At 35.1% G+C, this 22,903-nt stretch overlaps 2 protein-coding genes across 3 annotated transcripts in view; one reads left to right on the top strand and one right to left on the bottom strand.

Moving 5' to 3' along the window:
• Positions 1 to 13,794, top strand: part of DENND4C (DENN domain containing 4C) — an 86,365-nt gene extending 72,571 nt beyond the window's left edge. For both annotated transcript variants that reach the window (XM_006918343.3, XM_015594458.2), the window contains 7 exons: positions 1,985 to 2,167; positions 2,937 to 3,132; positions 4,367 to 4,612; positions 5,709 to 5,826; positions 8,888 to 9,038; positions 10,391 to 10,455; positions 10,683 to 13,794. In XM_006918343.3, coding sequence (XP_006918405.1) covers positions 1,985 to 2,167; positions 2,937 to 3,132; positions 4,367 to 4,612; positions 5,709 to 5,826; positions 8,888 to 9,038; positions 10,391 to 10,455; positions 10,683 to 10,819 — 1,096 coding nt within the window. In that variant the 3' untranslated portion in view covers positions 10,820 to 13,794. The remainder of the gene's footprint in view (positions 1 to 1,984; positions 2,168 to 2,936; positions 3,133 to 4,366; positions 4,613 to 5,708; positions 5,827 to 8,887; positions 9,039 to 10,390; positions 10,456 to 10,682) is intronic.
• A 266-nt stretch (positions 13,795 to 14,060) lies between these two features.
• Positions 14,061 to 17,991, bottom strand: RPS6 (ribosomal protein S6). The gene is made up of 6 exons (XM_006918342.3): positions 17,863 to 17,991; positions 17,183 to 17,314; positions 16,456 to 16,666; positions 16,116 to 16,262; positions 14,305 to 14,462; positions 14,061 to 14,203 (listed from the first exon to the last, which is right to left on the bottom strand). Exons 1-6 carry the CDS (start codon positions 17,866 to 17,868, stop codon positions 14,108 to 14,110), a joined length of 750 nt encoding a protein of 249 aa, XP_006918404.1. The 5' UTR covers positions 17,869 to 17,991; the 3' UTR covers positions 14,061 to 14,107.
• Between the last annotated feature and the right edge of the window lie 4,912 nt (positions 17,992 to 22,903).

Raw genomic sequence — 22,903 nt, 5'->3', positions numbered from 1 at the left:
CATCTGGACTTGTGAAGTAATTTCTCTCAGAATCTTAGGATTGAGACCATTGGGTTGTTTTCATACATGATTTCAATAAACACTGGAAGATTGCTTCCCAGATGGCTACACTCTCACTAGTAGAGTATAAGAATTCTCATTTCAGTACATCCTTACTGGCATTTGGTATTATCACTTGATTTTTTCATTCTGATGAGTATAAAGTGGTATTTTGTTTTTGTTTGAATTTCTCTGAATACTAGTGAGTTTGAGTATCTCTTCATAGACTTGTTAATCCAGCATTTTCTGTGAATTGCCCGTTTATAGCTCTTGCCCATTATTAAATTTTATTTTTCTTGTTGATTGTTGCTTTGAATATTTTTGATGTTAATTCCTTGAAATCATTCATTTTGATGTCCTCATTAATTAATTTTAAACCTTATGATTTGTTCATTTGGTGTCTTGTTTTTAAAGTTGTTTCCCATCTGTAGGACATAAAAATTTTCTCCTGAATGTTCTTTTGTTAGGTTTATATTTTACTTCTGATACAGAGGTTTTTGATCCCATGTACACCTCAGGTTCCCATGTACACCTCACTGTGTGTTCTCTTTTTTTTTTTTGGTCACTACTATTATTTTTATTACTCTGTCTTTGTGTTGTGTCCAAGTTTCCCCCTTGTGGAATATATACATATATTTGCTTATAGTTACTCATTTTAAAATTTATAAAATTTTAGAGTAACCTTTAGTTCCTAAAAAAATTCAGCTATAGTTTTCATTGGGGTTAGATTTATAGATTAATTTGAGAAAGTGGACATTTTCAATATTATTCTCTTATCTGTGAGTGCGATATATAGCTCCATTTTTAAAAAAAATTTATTTTAATTAGTTTCAAGTATATAGTACATTGGTTAGACATTTATATAGTTTATAAAACAGTATATCTATTTTAAAAAAAATTTTTATGTCCTTTTGAATTCTCCATAAGTCTTGTACTTTTTTTATTGAGTTAATTGTGTTTCTTAAGCTATTGTGGTATCTCATTTTATAGTTCTAATTGGATATAAAAGAACATTATTGATTTTTCCTCCCTAACATATTGTTATGGAAAATTTCAAACTTACAATCAAGTTTAAAGATTTTTTCCAGTGACACCCAAATATCCACTGCGATATTGTATAATTAACATTTTACTATACTTGCTTTATTATCTGTTTATCTCTCTATTCATCCATGAATTCATTTTATATTTTTATTCATTTATAATAATATGTAGACCTTAATACACTTCTTCCCCAGACTTCAGATACATATCAACTAGAATTCAGCATTTTAGGTTTTCTCTTTTTAAAAGAAAAAGTTGGTATACAATAAATTACCATTTAAACAGTAAATACATACACTTGTGCAGAATCAAACCCTTATCAAGATGTAGAACATTACTTTTATCTCCGAAAGTTCTCTCACTGTTCCTTACAAGGCCTAGCCCTCACATCGTCCGCCCCCAGAAGGAGGAGAGAAAGAAGATGACAATAAAATAATAAATAGGAGAGGAAATGACTGAAAACAAAATGGAGATTTTATAAGGGAGAAAAAGAGGCATTATATACAATTATAGGTTAATACATGCTAAAATGATGCTGTTCATGCTCTTTTTTTAACTGAGAAAATTAATGAAATATTTTGCTTTTCATCTTCATAGCTTTATTTAATGGTTCTCAAAAACTAAAGGGATCTTAAAATGAACTCTGATGATCTCCTCTAGACCTTTTCATTTGAATAGTTTAGGACAGGAGGGCAGGAATGAAAGCAGAAGAGGGAGGGGAAGGGGGAGAGAGTGAGGTGGGTGAGTGTGTATTTGAAATAGGCAGTACTTTTATGGATTGTATAATGTATTATGACTGCTTTACCATAAAGTGATTCTAAATATGAACTTTAGAGGACTTTAGGATTTTTAAATTTTTTTTTTGTTTTTTTTTGTTTTTTTTGTACTGCTCCATATTTAGCTTTTTTCTAAAACCAAGTACCTCTGGTGACAGTTTACAAAGTGGCAGCATTCCATTGGCAAGTGAACCTTTGGAGCACAAACCTGTATCCAGTTCAGCAGAACCTGACTTGATCAACTTTATGGATTTTTCTAAACATAACCAGACGATAACTGAAGAAACGAGCTCTGTAGTTGAATCAAGGTATCATAGAGTATAGAGAACTCATAAGAAATTGGATATTCTTGTAAAAATTCGATCTTAAAGATTACCTGACTGTTATAGGCATAAGTTCTGGCATTTTAAAAATTTAACCTTAATTTTTTACTACTGTATATTGTTTAAATACCTAATGAATGAATCTGATGATAAACCATTTTTGAAATTTTGTTTAATGTTTTATGGTATCTTTTACAAAATGAACTTCTCAACCAGTAAAAAGTATTTTCCCCTTTAGCGTAGTCATTGCCAGTTTCCAAATTCTCTTTACTGTGAGGTATACTCTTTATTTTACTCTTAAATATTTATTGAATCCAACATTTATTGAGAGCATGTAAGCATTATGCTAAACACTAAAAATAAAAAAGTAAGATCTGGTCTCTTTAGGCGGATCATGGCATGGTAGAGATTATATACTTGTCAGGGACTAATTTACATGCAGTATAGTTACTTCTAGGTGATTTTATTTAACTTATGAAATAATGTTTGAATAAAGCAACTGAATGGGCATTTAATCTTTTTAAAATAATACCTGTTATTTACTATACATCCTCTTCGGTCTTCACCAGAGTCATCCACTCTATCCTGTTCTTTTGACTAGTTTTACAAAAATGCCTGAAGTAGTCTTATACGCCAGTACTGACTCTTCTCAGATATATGCAGTAGACTTAAAATTCATTGTAGAAAATACTCTCTAGCTCAACGGATTCAGATTGTTTTACAGAACAAACAGAGCATTTCTTTTTTTTTAAAGTGATGAAATAAAGAAAGCCAGTGGAGATGTTCAAACTATGAAAATTTCACCTGTGCCTAATAGTTTAGCAAAACGGAATGTATCTTTGACTCGAAGTCACAGTGTTGGAGGTCCTTTGCAAAATATTGATCTTTCCCAGCGACCATTTCATGGCATTTCAACAGTCAGTCTTCCAAACAGTCTGCAGGAAGTCGTGGTATGTAACAATAATTATATTGTGTATTCATGTAAGTATTAGAGCAGGACATAATTCTTCTGTACAAGATTTATTTTAATGACATAAAAAGTGGTAAGAATTTTTCATTAAACTAAGAACTTTTTAAAATTTCAAGTATGTACGAAAATAGTAGAGTACATAAATGAGCCCCTTGACCCACCATCTAGATTCACTGATTTTTAATTTATGGCCATTCTTCTTTTGTTTATACCCTCATTCACTCACTTCTTTCGACATTATTTGGAAGAAAATTTCAAACATGATATATTTCATTTGTAAATGTTTCAGAATGCATCTCCAAAATATAAGGACTCTTAAAAATACAATGCCACTAAAAGACCAAAAAATAACAGATAACATCAAATTATTCAGTCTTTGTTCAAATTTCTAATTGTCTCAAAAATGTCAGGTATTTGTGTTTTGTAGTTTGAGCACTCAGGATCAAATAAGGTCCCTGCACTGCAGTTGGTTGATCTGTTTTTTGGTCTTTCTAAATCTGTATACCCTGTTTTTTCCCCTTGCAGTATATTTGTTGATTATAACTCTGTATATTGTTAATAGTAGCTAAAAGCTTAGTCAGATTCAGGTTTTGTTTTTGTTTTTGTTTCATTCGTTTGTTTATTTTTGTAAGACAACTTCATCAGAGGTGATATATTTCTCCAGTAGGAGACATGAACTATCTTTATGAGGTTAGTAACTATTAATGCCTCAATGCCTAGATCAAGTTATTCATTTTAAGCTTATAAAATGATGATAGTCTAATTCTGTTATCTTCTTTATTATGTGGAATACATGTATAAAGAGAAACTTCTCTCAGGTCTTCTGTTTGATTTCCCAAAGAAAAGTCACAGATTTTCTTGATATCATCATCATAAAACATCTAAATGCAAACATTTCTTATTAAAAAAATTGATAAGGAAAAATCAATCTTACATAATAGGCCATTAGTCTTATCAGCATTATAGAGAAACTCTATCATGTTTAAAATAGGGTCTATTATATGGATTATTAATTTTCTTTTAAAATTATTTAATCTAAGGGTATTTATGATTAAGTATTTTTTCTATTTTTGGGTTTCATTAGGGTGTTCTACTGCATGTAGCAATAGCCCTGAGATAACTGATTTTGAAAGGATAGAGAAGTATAATCTAATTGAGAAGTACTCTTAAACATACAGAATTAAATAGATACTATTTTGTATTATTTTTTTAAGGATCCTTTAGGAAAAAGACCCAATCCTCCCCCTGTTTCTGTGCCTTACTTGAGTCCTCTAGTACTTCGTAAAGAACTTGAATCTTTGCTAGAAAATGAAGGTGATCAGGTGATTCACACATCCTCTTTCATCAATCAACATCCAATCATATTCTGGAACCTCGTATGGTATTTCAGACGTTTGGACCTTCCTAGTAATTTGCCAGGACTTATCCTCTCATCTGAACATTGTAATGGAGGTATTCAGGTAGGGTACCAAATTTTATACTTATATTATATTGGTGTTGGTTAGGACGAGGCTTAACTTCAAGTAACAGAAATTATACAATAATTTGTGTAATGTGGCTTAAGATGCAGTTATTTCTCCCTTAAAAGTTTGGGTAGGTGGTCCAGAGATGGGACAGTGTTAGGGACCTAAGATGATCCTGTTATCTTGCTTAGCTGTATGTGATCTCCCTTTCCAAGTTCTACACCTGGTCCAAGATGACTGACTCTACTTCTAAGCTATCACATCCACTTTCCAGCTAGCAGTAAGGAGAAAAATGGATGGAGAAAAGTATGTCTTCTTTCTTTAGGGACAGTTCCTGGAGTTGCCCATAATATTTTCATATTTATCCATTTGGCCGGAACTTATATGGTCATTTCTAGTTGCAAGAGTGGCTAGAAAAGGTAGCTTTTCTTCTGAACTATCATGTTCCCAGCTGACATTCTCATAATGACCTTATTTTAAAGGACTCTTCCATATTTTCAGATGACATAATTAAAAGTTAGAGAAGTTAAGTAGTTTTTGCAAGATCACATACCTAGTAAGTGATAGACAAGATCACAGTCTGGCTTTGTCTGGGGCTAAAGCACTCACTTTGCTTGTACTAGGGTTTCTGATCCCACTGGAGACAGTGAGCAACTCAAGTTACTTTATTTTATGATATTGAATATTGAAAGACACCTCACACCCCAGACATACACCAGGGGCACAACACAATCTTACAATATTACAAACTCTATTTTGACTCATTTAAATATTTTAAGTAGTGGTCAATACAACAAGATGGTAGAAACAGTTGCACTTTCTCTTAAGATTTGTTATGATGGCAGTTAATCTTTCATGTAGCCACTGTGCTAGTTACCAAGTTGTAATTCCCATTCTTGAGATTTAGAACGAAAAACCTGCATTTCAGAAAATAATAACATTTATCATCAGATCTAAATAAAAATTAAAAATTTTGCTGCTCAGAACTTTTGGTCCAGAGCTTTGAAAGAACTCATCCTTTTTATATAATCAAGTTTTGCTTGGTCCAAATTATTTTGCTTGAGGTACTAATACTTTTACTGATCTTTCTTAGCTTCCTCTGTCATCTCTGTCCCAGGATAGCAAACTTGTGTATATTCAGCTTTTATGGGATAATATCAACCTTCATCAGGAACCAGGAGAACCTCTGTATGTCTCATGGAGAAATTTTAGTAAGTAAAAGACATAAAAATTGAAAATAACCCAAATGTCTCCACAGTGAATGAATAAACAAATCGTGGTACAAGTTATCCATATGATAGAATACTGTTTAGCAATAAAGAAGAATGGACTACGGGGGCGGGGTGGGGGGTTGACTAGAATTAAGGAGAAGAAACAAATTCTTTTGCATTATTTAAACATATTTTATCCATTTTTAGTATCTCTTCAAGATTCTTTCAATTTTAGTTCAAATTGATTTGCTGTTGTATTGATCCATTTAACTATGTCTGGTCTCCATGTGAGTTGAAGAGTATTTTTTGTGCGTGTGATTTTTCTGTCATATACCAATTTGGTTAGGTATTTGGAGAGTAAATTCTACATAGTAGAAGAGTAATTTTAGAAGTGCTGACAAGCCTGTCCTAAAAATCGTATGGATATTCAGGCGACCCAGAATAGCCAAAATAATCTTGAAAAAGAAGAACATAGTTGTAGGACTCATACTGCTCAGTTTGAGAACTTAATACAAAGCTACAGTAATCAAGGAAGTGGGATACTGCATAGGGATAGACGTATGGGTCAGTGGAATAGAGTTGAGGTTCCAGAAAGAAACCCTTACATATACAGTAAATTGCCTTTTGGCAAGAGTTCCAAGACCATTCAATGAGTGAAAAACAGTCTTTTCAACAAATGGTGCTGGGACAATTGGAGAAACATGCAAAAAGAGAAAGTTAGATTGTTTCCTTAAATCATACATAAAAATGAACTCAAAATGTATCATAGACCCAAATGTAAGAGCTAAACTGTAGCACTCAAAAGGAAAAATATATAAATTTGACTTAAAAACTTCTATGGTGAAAAATAAACCATCTAAAAAGTGCAATGTCAACCCACAGAATAGAATAGAGAAAGGTATCTTAAAAGAGTTTTGTGCTGAGAATATAGAAAGAGTTCTTACAACTCAATAATAAAAGACAGCCCATTTAAAAAATGAGCAAAGGATCTTAGTCCATTCGGGCTGCTGTAACAAAGTACTACAGACTAGGTAGCTTATAAACAAGTTAATTTCTCACAGTTCTAAAGGCTGGAAGTCCAATGGTGCTAGAATGGTTAGTTGAGGGCCCTCTTCCAGATTGCAGACTTCTTGTTATATCATCACATGGCAGAAGGGGTGAAGTATCTCTTCTATGCCCTTTTTCTAAAGGGCACTAACCCGTTCATGAGGACTCTGCCCTCATGACCTTAGTACCTCCCAAAGGCCTTGTCTCTCAATGCCAGTGGGCATTAGGGTCTTCTCAACATGTGAATTTGGGGGAGACACAAACATTCAGACCTTAGCAAGATCTGAATAGACAGTTCTCCAGAGAAGATGTAAAAATGGCCAAAAGCAAATGAAAGATGCTCAATATCACTAGATGTCAAGGACATGCACATCAAAATCACAAAGAGATACCACTTCACATTCGCTAGATTGGCTGTAATCAAAAGGAGAGATACTAACAAGTGTTGGTGAGGATATAAAGAAATGGGAACCCTAATACACTGCTGACTGGAATAAAAAGTAGTGCAGCTGCTTTGGGAAACAGTTTCACAGTTCCTCAAAATTATAAACAGTTACCATATGACACGATGGTTGCTTAAGCTCTTTAAGATAATACCCAAGCAAAAATATACATCCACCTAAAAACTTAGCTGCATTTTTCTTAATAGCCAAGCAGTGGAAGCAACCACTGATGAATGGATAAAGTATGGTATATCCATACAATGGGCTATTATTTGGCAGTAGAAAGTAATGAATAGTGATGCATGCTACAACATAGATGAATTTAAAAACATCATAAAGAAGCCAGTCACAAAAGAGCACAAAGTATAATTTTATTTGTATGAAATATACAGAATAGGCACATCTGTAGAGACAGTGTAGATTGGAGGTTGCATAGGGCTGAGGGGTCGGGAAGACAGAGGAGTAATTGCTGATAGGAGGTTTCTTTTGGTGATAAAAATGTTCTAAAGTTGATTGTGGTGATGGTCGCTCAGCTCTGTGAATATAGTAGAAGCTATTGAGTTGTACAGTTTAAATGGATGAATTGAATGGTTTCAGAATTGTATCTCAATAAAGGGGTTATTTTTAAAAATTCAATTAAAGGAGAGACTGCGAAGTTGTCTATTATATTCGGGTTAGGCTTTAAAATCACAACATAGCATGAAAATCAAATCTATTCCAAGGTAATCATTTAGCAGGCAGAAGAGCCTCATGTATTGTAACAGAGAATTTTGCTGTTTCTTTGGTTGAACACAAATGAAGTATTACTAGTTGCCTTTAAGGGGCTGGGTTGTATGAAAAATACAACAGCTTGCTTTATAACAGACACTTAGAATGAGGCAGCCTGGAGAGTTATTGGATACATATTCCCATCTCAACTAATGTGGTTGTAAGTAAAATTGTATGGCTGCTGGAATTACCTGCAGCATTAAACCTTTTCTCTTTTTTTCTGGGCCAAGCACACCTTGTTGATTTTGTATACTTTTAATGCTAGTATGATTTAGTTCCAGTATACCACTAAAGTACTTTTGTAATCTGTGAAATCTGTATAAATGTTCTTAATAATTCTAAAATTAGCCTTGTATCAGTTAGGATTGTACTCTGCTCTATTTAATAGAAAATAACAAGTTTAAACATAAAAATTATTCTCTCACATAAAGAAGTTATGAATTAGACACTCCAAGACTGGGTAGGCAACTCTGCTGTCAGCAGGGACCCATGCTCCTTCTGTTGTATCTGTTTTAACATCAGTAAAGGCCGCTTCATGGTCACAAGATGGCTGCTGGATTATAAGCTGTCATATTCCCAGTGTCAAGCACAAAACCCTAAGTTCAAGGAAAGAACAAAGGGACAGGTCTCTCCTATCTGAAGAAAGCAGGAAAAGTATTCTTTAACTGGTTACGTCACATAATTTTACTGGTAAGGGAGAGGTGATGTTGAATAGAAAACTAGAAAATGCTACAACTCTGGAAAAAACTTTTTTAATAATTAGTGGATAAACGTATTCTTAATTACTGTGTTCTTATTATTAGATTCTGAAAAGAAACTATCGCCCCTGTCAGAGGAACAACAAGCAACCAGCACTTTAGTAGAAACCATCAGGCAGAGTATTCAACATAATAATGTTCTTAAACCCATCAACCTGCTTTTACAGCAAATGAAGCCAGACAAGAAAAGACAAAGGTAATAATCCAGTATTTCCACTCAAAATAATGTCATGTTTAAAAAATTTTTTAAAGAAATATCTCTAGTTATAAAAGAAACACATACTCAGTGTAGAACATAAGATTTTTTTAGAAAGTGCTACCAAAATGTATAAATTCATATTTGAGCATAACCATAATAAAGTGTCTGTGGGGTAGCTTAAATTGTAGGTAATTCATCCATAACTAACGTGTACTGAATCTTTGGGAAACAATACTGCTGTTCGCTAGATACCGTCTGTGATTTTGTTAACCTTGATATATACATATGTACTACTTGTTCAGGCTGTCATATCCACACATCTTTTCTTATAGAATGTAAAAAAAAACAGGTTTAGGAGTAGAAAACACTTTGGGAAAGTGATCAAAGCAGTGAATTACAAAAGACATGGAGCTATTCTGATCCTCACTATTGTCTTTTAATGTGCTTGGATCAGTATCATCCCAGTGTCAGTTAGCGTAAGTCAGTTCTGCAGTGGAAGCTTCAGAAAAGCTTAGTGCAAGAATTGATGACAAAAATGGATGATCTTTTTGTAATCTGAGCAATTGAGGTAGAGATGACTGCCTCCATAATCTAAAGAGCGGGTAGTTTCAAGCATCTGTAGTGTAAGGACAGGGAAAGAATATTAGAAGTGACCTGTTATGGCTTCAGAAGCTACTAAAGAAAAGCACGTGGAGCATTATCAGAATCAGCATTGCTATCTAATTTTTTGTTTGATGTAAATACTCAAAAACCATTTCTTAAGTTGTCCTCTCATTTTTAACAACTGAGCCATGAAGCTCATTCTTAAGGTTTCACTTGTGACATTTTTATGCTTACACACCAGATGAAGGTGACTAATCCTTTACTTTTGGATTAGATAGTAGAGACCACATTCTTTCACACTGTTTGTCTCCAAGGGTTTTAAACTCCTTAGAAATTAATCTATTATTTTGTCAAGTAGCAAAAGATGAGAGAAGACTCTGCTTTTATAAGTTTTAATTAAAAATTAGAGTTAGAACACTTGTTATATTGTTAAAAATTATAATAAAGTTAAAATAAGCCATTTTTGTTTTGGGGGTAAAGCTTTATGCCCATTAACTTTTAATTTTTTAATTTGAAATAGTTATTCACAGGATGTTGCAAAAATAGTACAAATTCAGTGTATCCTTAACCCAGCTTCCCCCAAGGGGGACATCTAATGTAACTGTAGTATAATATCAAAACCAGGACACTGACATAGGTACGTTAATAACTAGATCACAGAACTTAATCTTTTTTACCATTTAAAAAAACTTCATATATGTGTTTTTATGCTCTCGCCCATTAACTTTAAAATATTTGTTTTATAGGAGTTTATACAGAGAAATCCTCTTCTTATCATTAGTATCTCTTGGAAGAGAGAATATTGATATTGGTAAGTTGGTTAATTAGGGATTACTAAAGGAGGTTCTTAGTTCTATTTCTAAAGTAATTTAAAAAATTGTGACTGGTATGGGTAAATACTTCACTTGCCTTTAGAAAGATTTCTACTTCTGAATATGCAGTTTAAATTTTTATATAAAATGATTTGACTACCATTTTTAAATGGATGGCTTTGTTTTCTTTAACAAATCAAACTGCATTTTTGAAAATGTCTTTCAGAGGCTTTTGATAACGAATATGGACTTGCATACAATAGTCTGTCTTCAGAGATCCTTGAAAAATTACAGAAAATCGATGTTCCTCCAAGTGTCAGTGTGGAATGGTGCAGGAAATGTTTTGGAGCGCCTGTCATTTAAACAAGAGATTCACCAGGTTTCTGACACATAAAGCTAGGGGAATAGATTCAGTGTGGAAACATTCAAGGTTTGTTCCAAATGCTAAGAATTGGTGAAAACAAATGAAATAACTCTTGAGATAATATATAATGAAATGTAATTCATACTGAATCATCTCACAATGTAAAAATGACATTAAAATGCCCCAGGGTTTATTGATATTGAAAATTTGCAACTTCTGAAGTGTTTATTTGCCTCTGCTGAAAATTGTTTGGATTTCTCAGTATTTGTAGTAGTTTGATAATGAGAAACCATAATCATCCTTGGCATTTTGTTTATATGTGAAGCTATTGGGTTTGGGGAATGGCATATTAATGTAAATTTGCCTAACCCTAAAACAAATATCTGTTATAAGAGCAACTCTTGTGTATGTGTGTATATATGTGTGGCTGTGTAGGTATGTGTATGTACAGCCATATTATATTTATTAAAATTCTTAGATTGCATGTTGCAATTTTCTGAAAGGGGTCTATTAAATGACTACTACTTAACTCATCTGTAGTCATTAATCTCAAAATTACCTAAAATCTGATGACAAATACCTTGTCTCTGACTTTGTTTTGTATCTTAATCCTTCATATTAAGTATTACTTTCCTTAATGGATTGTATCTTGAATATCCAGTTACTTCCATCTTCTTCCCAGTACCATGTTAATATAGAACAGCTTTAAAATTGGAATAAATGAGCCAGTCAGTTTAAATGAAATTAGCTTCATAAGTCTCACAAAAGTAAAACATGCTTAAAATGCTTGTGATGTCTTTGGACCTGAAATTGTTCAGGCACAGTAAATGGTTGCTGTTAGTCACTTTTAAAAACCTGTGGGATAAACTTGCACTGCAGTTTTATTCTTGTATAATAGATTTTTATGCTTATTTGTGCATTTGTAAATACTGTTTTTTTAGAATGAATCAATTAAGTCTTAAAACTTTAAAGGTTATTGAGCTTGTTGCCAGTAGGTTTAAGAAAATCATGACCTCACATGCCTCACTGACATTATCATGCCTTTCTTAGAAACATCCCTTAGGAACAGTAAGATTGCCTTAACTCTGCATGGTTTAAAAAGCCAGTGGTTGTGTGTGCACTTTTATAGTAATTATGCAGATGACTAAATCAGTTGATACAAAAAAAATTTTTTTTGCAGGTAGTTAACAGCACAAATCTTTTCCACCTGGTATATAATCTTTTACATACTGTTACTGTATGAGTCTTTCAACATTTCAGGGGTAATCTGACCTATGCAGAAATCTAGTTTCAATTTATTGTGAAAGTGCAACATGGAAGAACTTACCAGAAATTATGTACAATCCTCATCACCTTAAAAAATGGATCTTTTGTACTGAGTATATATTTTTGCAGCTTGACTTGGTACTAGTTTTAATGCATAACACTTATTGCCCCAACATTTTAAAAATTGCCCTTAAAAAAATCAGCATTGAAAGGAAAAATTCAAGTTTGCTGTGCCTAATTTTAAAAGCTCCTGAAGTGTATATGATCTTTTGTCATCTTTAGAATTCCAATATTGTTTTTCCATTTCTTTGTAGTCAATTTACCAAAGAACTACCCACTAAAAAAAAACCCCAAACATTTAAGGACATTTGCCTGTATTATCAAATTATGAGTTTTCTAATAACTGTAACATTCTGAATAGCCATTACATATTGGAAATCTTAGCCTGCTGCAGTCATTTAGAAATAGGGGCTAATTTGTGGTAAAATTATTGCTTAAAGGCCTTTTTTAGCACCTACCACAGATCCTGAATCAGTATAGTACATAGTATGAAACGTAAATCCTTTATAACTTTCAAAATCAGTCTTTCATATTGAGTCTAGATTGTTTAGTCCAAAACCATATTCTGGTTTTGGATTTGAGTCTAATATAACTTTAGCTGCATTTTGTATGTAGGTTGATTATAACATCCTGCATGGTTAACGAGTTAACTAATGAGCCTAAGTCCCTCATAACTTTGGGATATTCAGTTGTTGCTTTTACTTCTTTTTTGGTACATACCAGTTAATACAAGATTGGACATTTTTGAAACACTAACTCTTGAAAACATCCCTTTTTAAAAAGTTCTCTATCTTAAATCTGCCAGAATTGCTAGGGTAGTCTAGGCCAGCCTTATCTTTCCACTTTAGGGATTGCACTCAAAATCAAAGCAGGGGTGGTTCATGGTTTGCATGTTAGGTTAATACACAATTCTGGGCTATACACCAGACTTGCCTTTTGGCCTTAAGTTACCCACATTGACTGTATTGTCAGTCTTTCTTGTTTTGGGTATCTTTTCAAAATGCTACATTTTACCTTTTTGCTTTTTAAGTTCAAATTTGATTTGTCAATTGCCAGTCAGGATGTTTCATGTTATGTAATACCATGTATTAAGAACAGTGAGGATTTTCTTACTGTTGACTAAGGATCTTGCTTCTCACAGTAGGGTCCAGAGACAGGCATTATTGGCCTCATATGGAAACATATCTAAATGTTAAAATTTGAAAATTTTATTCACTTGTGGTTAAAATATGTTTCAGTAAATAAAGAGCCCTTTTTCTTCACCTTTAAAGCCTAATGTGCCTTGAGACCCTTACCCTAGTCTGTAAAGGTTAGTTCTAATTGTAGTTACTGTAGAAACTAGATATGGCCCATTAGAAAAAGTATACTTTGTGCATTCACAGACAAGGTCAACTCCTGTTCAGAGTATGAAATAAAAGCATGAATAATTCATTGGGGTTGAAAAGCTTTGTTAATGTAGTAAATTTGCACTGGTTTTAAAAGCTTTGTGAACTATTTCAAAATGGTATCTATTAACTGCTTTTAACAAATTGTCTTTTTTATATATGACGAATGTCCATCTTCACAAGGGCACTTTTCATGTATTGTGTATAGATCTTTAAAAACAAACAAACCTGTATTCCTCAAAATAAAGTGTACAAAAGATTAATAGTTCTAGTCATTTTTCTCGGAAATTGTTCATACCTTGCTGAAATGCGTATGCTGAGAATCTTCCTGAGCCACCCACATATACCAAGAGAAACCCTGTCCTGGGCTTCTCTATTATCACAGTCTAAATTTGAAGGCTCTTTCAATTATCTCTTAGACATTATGCATCATTAGATTGCTCAACTCAATACTCCCCCGCCGACCCCCTTTCTATGACTTTAGTTTCTCTCCATTAAAGTTTTACCATCAATGAAACAGTCAATAAAGGAGATTTGATGTCTGGTCTTATTTATTTGTTACTCTTAAAAAAAATCTCATTTTTGACTGGACTCAGACTTAGAGGTAGAAGCTCTGAGAGAGGAAAGTCTACGTCTCTTGGCAATCTGTTCCTGGCGTTTCTCTTTGGCCTCCTAAAGAAAACAAACAAAAAAGCACAGTCAGAATTTGCCTGCTTAAAAAAGTACAGACCCAAAGTTAGGCCTGACTCCTTCCCCTCCATCCCAATCATAACCTTCATTCTCTTGGCCAAAAGTTTAGCATATTCTGCAGCCTCTTCCTTATTTTTCTTAGTACGCTGTTTCTTCAGAGCAATACGCCGACGTTTATGTTGCAGGACACGTGGAGTAACAAGACGCTGAATCTTGGGTGCTTTGGTCCTAGGTTTCTTACCTAAAAATTTAAATGACTTTTATCACTTCAATACCCTTGTGCATCAAAACTTGAGTTAGTATGTATGAAAACTTGTATGAGGGCTTTTAAATCAAATTTGAACTATTCTGTAACTTAAAATATTAAGAAAAAGTCCTTCCAAAAAGTGACCAACTAACTTTACTAGGTGCCAGTGTTTTCCTTAAAAGACATTTAATTCTCAAAAGACAGCTCATTAAGCCATACCTAAAATTTGGATGTCAAGCTCAAGATCATAGCTTTTTTCTACTTTGATTTCCCCTCCACTATTAGATTGTCTTCTTTAGTAGGATATTAAATATCCTTGGTACTATAAAACACAGAAGCCTTATTTTAATAGTATTAACTGCATATTTAACTGAACTGAAAACTAAAGCATTATCTTCATCTCTATCCTGTCATACTTTAAAGTCCTATTTAGCTTGAATCTATATTTTCTTGCCAATCTAGGGGGAACTAAACCATTGTTAAAATGTGTGGTTATGTTCTTCATAAAAATCTCCATTTAGCCTAATTTATAAACCCTATAATCCATAGGGTTTATGGATTATAAATCCATAAGTACCCTATGGATTATAGATTTGATTCAGAGCATAAGCCTTTTCAGATGTAATCATTTTAGTTTGTGGACACCTTGTGAAAGTAACATATACTTAAGGTGAATATCTTAACTAAATGCTCAATTGTTCAAGTTCTGCTTAAAGTGAGATAAATGACCAATCTTATAAACACCTGTCAACTAGCAAACTTATACTACACTGATGGTTATTTCCAAAGGTGTGATTATGGGAAATGCCCATATATTTGTCAACTACTTTTAAAAAATGTTAAGTTTCATGAAAGTAATTTGTCTATACTTTGTCCTAAACACTTTAAATAGTACCTGGCACCTAAGTGGTGTCTCATATTTGCAATAAGTGACCAACGAGCAACTTACTATATGCCAGTATAGGTTTAAGTTCCCAGTTCTGAAAACCAAAACCCTTTTTTTCAGATTTATCAGGAAAATCCAACTTGAACTGACATTTTTTCCATTTAAACATTCACACATTTCACTACAGAAACCTCACAAACCTCATGTGTTATGTTGCTTAATTTAACAATGTATATTTATTAAAATATAAAATCCCACACCTGTTCCCTAGTATCCTAAATATAGTATTTTTCTAACTTCGAATTCTCACAACTCTTATCATTGCTATCCACACCCCACAGATGAAAATTAGGGCTAGAAGTTAAAGCAACTTCAGTTGATGAAAGCATGTATTTCTTTTGTAAACAAATTAGAACTAGATATGAAAGAATGAGCAAGTGTGTGAGGGTTTAGAGCACATTCATAGTCCTAGAATTTTCTATCATTCTTTCAACCTAAAATCAATGAACTTAATGTCTGGCAAGTTATCTTTAGATAAACACATCAATGACTTTCAGAAAAATTTTAAAAAAAAATTATAACAATCTAGAAGGCACTATAACAAGGATTAATACTACATATCTTGATCCTCTCCAATATTTTCCTAAAAACTCAAGATACATAACAGTAGGCACAGATTTTTATCTTCCAATATGCACACAAAACACCAGCTGACAAATTACCAAACTTTAGCAAGCTCTAAATTGCATAATCTTCCCTACCTTCTTTGTTTAGGGGCTTTCTCACAACATATTGGCGGACATCATCTTCTTTAGAGAGATTGAAAAGTTTGCGAATTCTGCTGGCTCTTTTGGGCCCCAGGCGACGAGGCACAGTAGTATCAGTGAGACCGGGAATATCTTTCTCCCCTAAGAGTCAAGTGAACAAAGACATTTTAATTCAACTTCCTTACAAAGCAGCATACGTTCTTTATAAATTGGTAAAAACAGACAAAAACCCCACAACTCCATTGGTCAAACTGAATACTGCAAATAAAAAAGCACTTTGACAATCAGCTTTAAATCAATGTTAACAAAAACAACGCAAGAACATAAGCCTCACCTTTTTTTACAATGACCAAGTTGAGAACACTCAGATTGGCATCCACAATGCAACCCCGAACAGATTTGCGCTTTCTTTCTCCAGTCCTCCTTGGTCTGTAACAGGAGTGCCCCTTACTCAGTAGCAGGCGGACACGGCCATGGGTCAAGACACCCTGCTTCATGGGGAAACCTTGCTTGTCGTTTCCACCGCTGATTCGAACCACATAACCCTGCGGGAAAATACAATGGTACGCTGTAAAATAGACTGAAGTATAACCTCAATTCTATTAAGCACAGTTCATTAAGACCAATTTGAAACTTAAATTTTTCTTCACTCGGTTTTGTCTGCATTTCTAATTTCCAAGTTTGATTAGCAAATTCCTTTCGATCAAGCCATACTTCTAACCTGTTTTACTAAGAGGTAATAGCTCCAGGAGTTTAGATAAAGACTGTTAAGAAACCAAAGTATCAACAAGCAACAAACAAGAACACCCCTTCTTGGCACTTTTAAAGATATCCTTTGGAGACCACTGCTTTACAAAGCAATTACGTATGTTTACTTTCCCATTTGATCTACATAACCCAACCAGGTGATAGCTTTTCTTTATGACATTTGGGAGTAACTAACCCAAATTCAGCATACAGAACCTGGAGTTTGAACCCCATTACACATACCAATTACCAACAGCGTTTACCACCTCTTTTTTAAATAGCTGCAACAATTCAATTCGGTAGTTAACCCTTACCTTCCATTCTTCACCCAGGGCGTCAGCAGCAACTTCTGTGGCCATACGCTTCTCATAAAAGGTACGAAGTTTTCGTTCATCGTCAACTTCAATGAGCTTCTGGCAGCCAGTGGCTGGGAAAGAGATGTTCAACTAAGAATTTAAGCGGGGCGGGAAAAAAAAGAGCTTTATGAAAACCGCAGAACCACCTACAAAAGCATTCCATTGCAAAAAGCCTTTCGTGTCGCCTCCATACAATCAGCAGAAAACTTGAGATATTGATTTTATTCACTGAAACACGCGTGCGTAATTATACGCAAGAAACACCGCACTAAAAATAGGACACATTTTTCCAAGCCCTGCGGAAAGAGTTGGGGCGAAGGGTGATCTGCCGCCATTCACCCTCTCGGAGTAAGGAACCCCACCTAGGGGACGCCAAATGGACAGTAGGGCCGCATCTGTCTCGGCTGGGTCCGAGGACGCCACCATGGCGCTCCCCACACGGCGCGGCGCCAGCAGCAATCCCTCGCCATCCGCTTTCCCAAGAAGCTCCGGCCCCATTAAGGGCGAGCTTTCTCCTACCTCAGACCCTTCTCTACCTAGAGCCAAGGCTTTGGAGAGCTACCACTGCGGCAACGCCGTGTTTTGGGGTACGATGCACGTTCCCCAAGCCTAGTTCAACACCAGTTACCATTTCATACCTTCATCCTGAAGCAGCCGACCGCCTCCGAGGCGCCACGAAAAAGAGGCCTGACTTCCGCCTAGCCCAGATCACATAGGCACTTTCAGATCTCGCGAGATTAAAAAAAAAAATAAAAAGCCTGGCATAACGGAAGTAATTGTGGCTTGGCAGCACTTCCGGGGGCGGAGCTAGCTAGCAGTCAGGTGGAGGGCTGTGGTAATCCGCGAGTCAGCTCCATCTGTGGGTGAGGTTTACCTCGGAAGGTTAGACTCTTCCCTGCCTGAGGTTTTCCGCGTTTCCCTGGGCTAGGGCGGAGCCCCAGTTGGATCTCTGACACTGCGTTTGATAATACCAAAGGAAGAGAGCGAGACCGGAGTTCAGCTTGCTTGGGCTTTCCTGTACTTCAGACTCCGTCGGAAGATTTTCATTTCGAGAGCGTGTCTTGCCCGCCCTAGTTCCGGCAGTTCATAGCAAGACACCCCAAAAACCTGATTTATTTTTCCCTTAAATACTCGAGCATTCGCTTGTCTTGTAACCGGTCTGTGGTCAGAATGATATCCTCTGCCACCCTGTAACGCTAGCTTGAAAAGTGTACTGGCCTTAAGAGCTTTCCACAGTCCCAAACTCACCTACTGTCGTTTGTTAATGCCATGCAGGTCTTTCGGATTAGATATCCCTCCTAAGAGAAACCTTGCCTGATCACACTGCCTCAAATAATATCCCTCTCGTTCTCTGGTATAGCACTATTTTGCAGTACTTAATCACGATACATAAATAGGTTGCTCATGGTCTGTTTCTACTAGATGAAAAATTAAGTCTTTACTGTGATATACTCAGAACGCAGGAAAGTGCATGGCACATAATACATAAATGCTTAGTAAATATTTTTAAATGGTTATAACCCCAGCTCTGGTAGATTTAGTCCATTAGAGTGTGGTAGTATGGAGCCAGCCAGCAGAGGGAGAAGTGGATGTATGTGGTAAATTTTGAATCAACAATGTTGCAACTCTTAGTAGTACAGAAAGATGTGAGAAAGATACAATGCATTTGATAGTCTTCCAGAACGTTCTTGGGAGAATGAGAACTCAGGTGATCTAACTGTAGCCCACACTCGCAATCAATACTTGGAAAGAAAGAACATTTATTGCCTATTACATATATTTTTTTTCAAGAGATAGAACAACTGCATTTCAAGTAAAAAATAATTTTTGCTTTCCAAGGTTATTACATCCCTTTTTCCACTTTAGTATCATAAAATTTTCAGCTTAGGTCTGCTTCGCATTCAAAGTTGAAAGACTCACTGTTTGATCATCTGATGTTACTATATAGAATGTTGGTGAAATGCGTTTAAAAGTGTATATGATTTTTTTGTTGCAGCAAAATTGACATAACAAAATTAATCATTTTAAGTGGGAAATTCAATGGCATTTAGTACATTCACAATATTGTGCAAACACCACCTTTATCTGTGATAGCCTGCTGAAATATGAAAAGGTTAAAGGATAATTAAAACCTGAAACTGGACAAAGGAAGTCTATACCTTAGGCCTAGTTTCTGGAACCCCTAACCACATTCTGTTAATCATGAAACTTGTAACAATGAGCTCATACGCTAACTGCCAATTTTAGCCTACGTAACCCTGCTTGCTTGCGTGGCATGAAAAATAATCAATTGTATATAAGCTGAAAATTACTGTTTGGCCATCGCCCATAAGAATACTGGCTATTGCCCATGGGAACATAGGCAATCACCCATAGGAACATGACATTCTAACAACAAGCTTTCTGCTTTTGTACTCCCCGCTTGCACACCTGACCAGTGGGTTGACAGGTAGTGAATAGGAGAGAAATAGACCTTTGTGTTTAAGATAGAATGAAGAATGGGATTTAGGGCTTAAAAACCTTGTATCTTGGCATTTCGAGGCTGCTCCTTTGCACAGGACAGCCGCCGGCTAATAAACAGCCTTTGAGAGCATACTTGGTTTGGTCTATTCTATACAGGCCACAACATATCTAGTTCCAAAACATTTTCATTATCCCCAAAGGAAATCCTTTACCTATTGCAGCTATTGCTCCCCATTCGCCTCACCTATCAGCCACTGGCAAGCAGTCTGTGTTGTCTCTATGGATTGATTTATTCTACATATTTCATGTAAATGGAATTAATATGTAACCTGACCTTTATGTCTGGCTTCTAATATTTTTTAAAATTCATCATGTTGCACCATGTATCAATACTTCATTCTTTTTTATGATTGAATAATTTTCCACTATGTATAGATCACAATATTTTTATCCATTCATCCATTGATAGACTTTTGGGCTGTTTCCAACTTTTGACTATTGTGAATAGTGCTGGTATGTTTCAGTACCTGTTTTCAATTCCTTTGGGTATATACCTAGGAGTGGAATTGCTGGGTCATATGGTAATTCTGTGTTTAACTCCTGGAAGAACTGCCAAACTATTTTCACAACAGCTGAACCATAGTACATTCCCACCAGCAATGTATGAGAAGTACAATTTCTCCACATCCTGGCCAAAACTTATTTTGTTATTTTCTTTTTAAATTATAGCCATCCTAGTGAGTGTGAAGTGGTACCTCATTATGGTTTTTGATTTGCATTTCCCTAATGACTAATGATATTGAACATCTTTTTATTTACTTGTTGGCTATTTGTATATCTCTTCTGGAGAAATGTCTGTTCCAGTCCTTTGCCCATATTTTTTTTAGCTCTATTTATTTTTTATTGACATAGTGGTAGCGAGTTAATATGAGGCAAAGAGTAAAGTCCAGGACTATTGCTCAGGTTTCTTTCTCTTTTTTTTTAATGCATTTTATTTATATGATAAAAACACATAATTTTTATCTTAACCAATTTTACATATACAGTTCAGTAGTGTTAAGCATATTGACATTGCTGTGAAACAGATCTCCCTTTTTCATCTTGCAAAACAACACCCATCCCCACACCCCCAGTCCCTGGTAACCATCCTTCTTCCTGTTTCTATGAATTTTACTACTTCAGGCACTTCATATAAATGGAATCATACAGTAATTGTCTTTTTGTGATAGGCTTATTTCACTTAGCATAATGTCCTCAAGTTTCACCCATGTTGTGTAGCATGTGACAGGATTTCCTTCCTTTTCAAGGCTGAAAATAATCTATTGTATCTGTATACCATATTTTGCTTATCCATTCATCTGCTGAGGAATGTTTCAAACCAGCCTGGACATTCCTTTAAGCCAAATCCTAATCCAGAGCAAGGCCCTAACTCTCTTCAATTCTGTGAAGGCTGAGAGAGGTAAGGAAGCTGCAGAAGTTTGAAGTTAGCAGAGATTGATGAGGTTTAACATAAAAGTGCAAGGTGAAGCATCAACTGGTGATGTAGAAGCTGGAGCAAGTTATCCAGAAGATCTAAGATAATTAATGAAGGTGGCTACACTAAACAGCAGATTTTCAATGTAGATGAAATAGCCTTATATTGGAAGAAGATGCTACTTAGAACTTTTCATAACTAGAGAGAAGTCAATGCCTGGTTTCAAAGTTTGAAAAGATAGCCTGACTCTCTTATTAGGGGCTAATGCACCTGGTGAGTTTAAGTTAAAGCTAATGCTCATTTCCATTCCCAAAATCCTAGGGCCCTTAAGAATTATGCTAAATTGACTGCCAATGCTCTGTAAATGGAGCAACAAAGCCTAGATGACAGCACATCTTTTACAACACGGTTTACCGAATATCCTAAGCCAACTGTTGATACCCACTGCTCAGAAAAAAAAGATCCCTTTCAAAATATTACTGCTCTTTGACATTGCACCTGGTCACCCGAGAGCTCGGATGGAGATGTACAATGAGATTGATGTTTTCATGCCTGCTAATGCAGCATCCATTCTGCAGCCCGTGGATCAAGGAATAATTTAAACTTCCAAGTCTTATTATTTAACAAATACATTTCATAAGGCTACAACTGACATAGTTAGTGATTCCTCTGATGAATCTGAGCAAAGTAATTTGAAAACCTTCTGGAAGGGATTCACCATTCCAGATACCATTAAGAACATTCGTGATTCATGGGAAGAGGTCAATATATCAACATTAATGAGAGTTTGGAAGAAGTTGATTTTGACCCTCATAGATAAGTTTGAGGAGTTCAAAAGTTTGGTGGAGGAAGTAAATGCAGATATTGTAGAAATAGCAAGTAGAATTAGAAGTTGATCTTGAAGATGTGACTGAATTCCTACAATCTTATGATAAAACTTTCACAGATGAGGAGTTGCTTCTTATGGATAAACAAAGAAAGTGGTTTCTTGAGATGGAATCTACTGGTGAAGTTGCTGTGAAAGCTTGAAATGACAACAAAGGATTTAGAATATTATATAATCTTAGTTCATAAAGCAGCGGCAGGGTTTGAGAGGATTGACTCCAATTTTGAAAGAAGTCTACTGTGGATAACATGCTATCAAACAGCATCACATGCTACAGAGAAGTCATAGGTGAAAGGAAGAGTCCATAGTGCAAACTTAATTGTTGTGTTATTTTAAGAAATTGCCACAGCCACCCCAACTTTCAGCAACTACTACTCTGATCAGTCAGCAGCCACCAATACTGAGGCAACACCCTCCATTGGCAAAAAGATTAAGACTCACTGAAGGCTCAGATGATGGTTGGCATTTTTTAAAAAAAATTTTAAATTAAGGTATATGCTTTGTTTTTTTTTTTAGATGTAACACTATTGCACATTTAGTTAGACTATGGTACAGTGCAAACATAACTTTTATATGCACTGGGAAACCCAAAAAATCATGTGACTCACTTTATTGTGATGTTCATTTTATTGTGGTGGTCTGGAACCGAAACCGCAATAACTCTGAGATATGCCTATTATAAATCATCTCTAGATTACTTATAATACCTAATACAATGGAAATACTATGTAAATAGTTGTTACACTGTATTGTTTAGGGAATAATGACAAGAAAAAAAGTGTTCAGTACAGATGTAGCCATTGTAGGCCTAACTACATAGTACATACACATCAGCAACAACCTAACATTTTTTTCC

This window comes from Pteropus alecto, unplaced genomic scaffold (assembly GCF_000325575.1).
Source record: "Pteropus alecto unplaced genomic scaffold, ASM32557v1 scaffold95, whole genome shotgun sequence".
Lineage (NCBI taxonomy): Eukaryota > Metazoa > Chordata > Mammalia > Chiroptera > Pteropodidae > Pteropus > Pteropus alecto.
The sequence above is the reverse complement of the archived record's forward strand: the minus strand, read 5'-3'. Positions and strand labels throughout refer to the sequence as shown.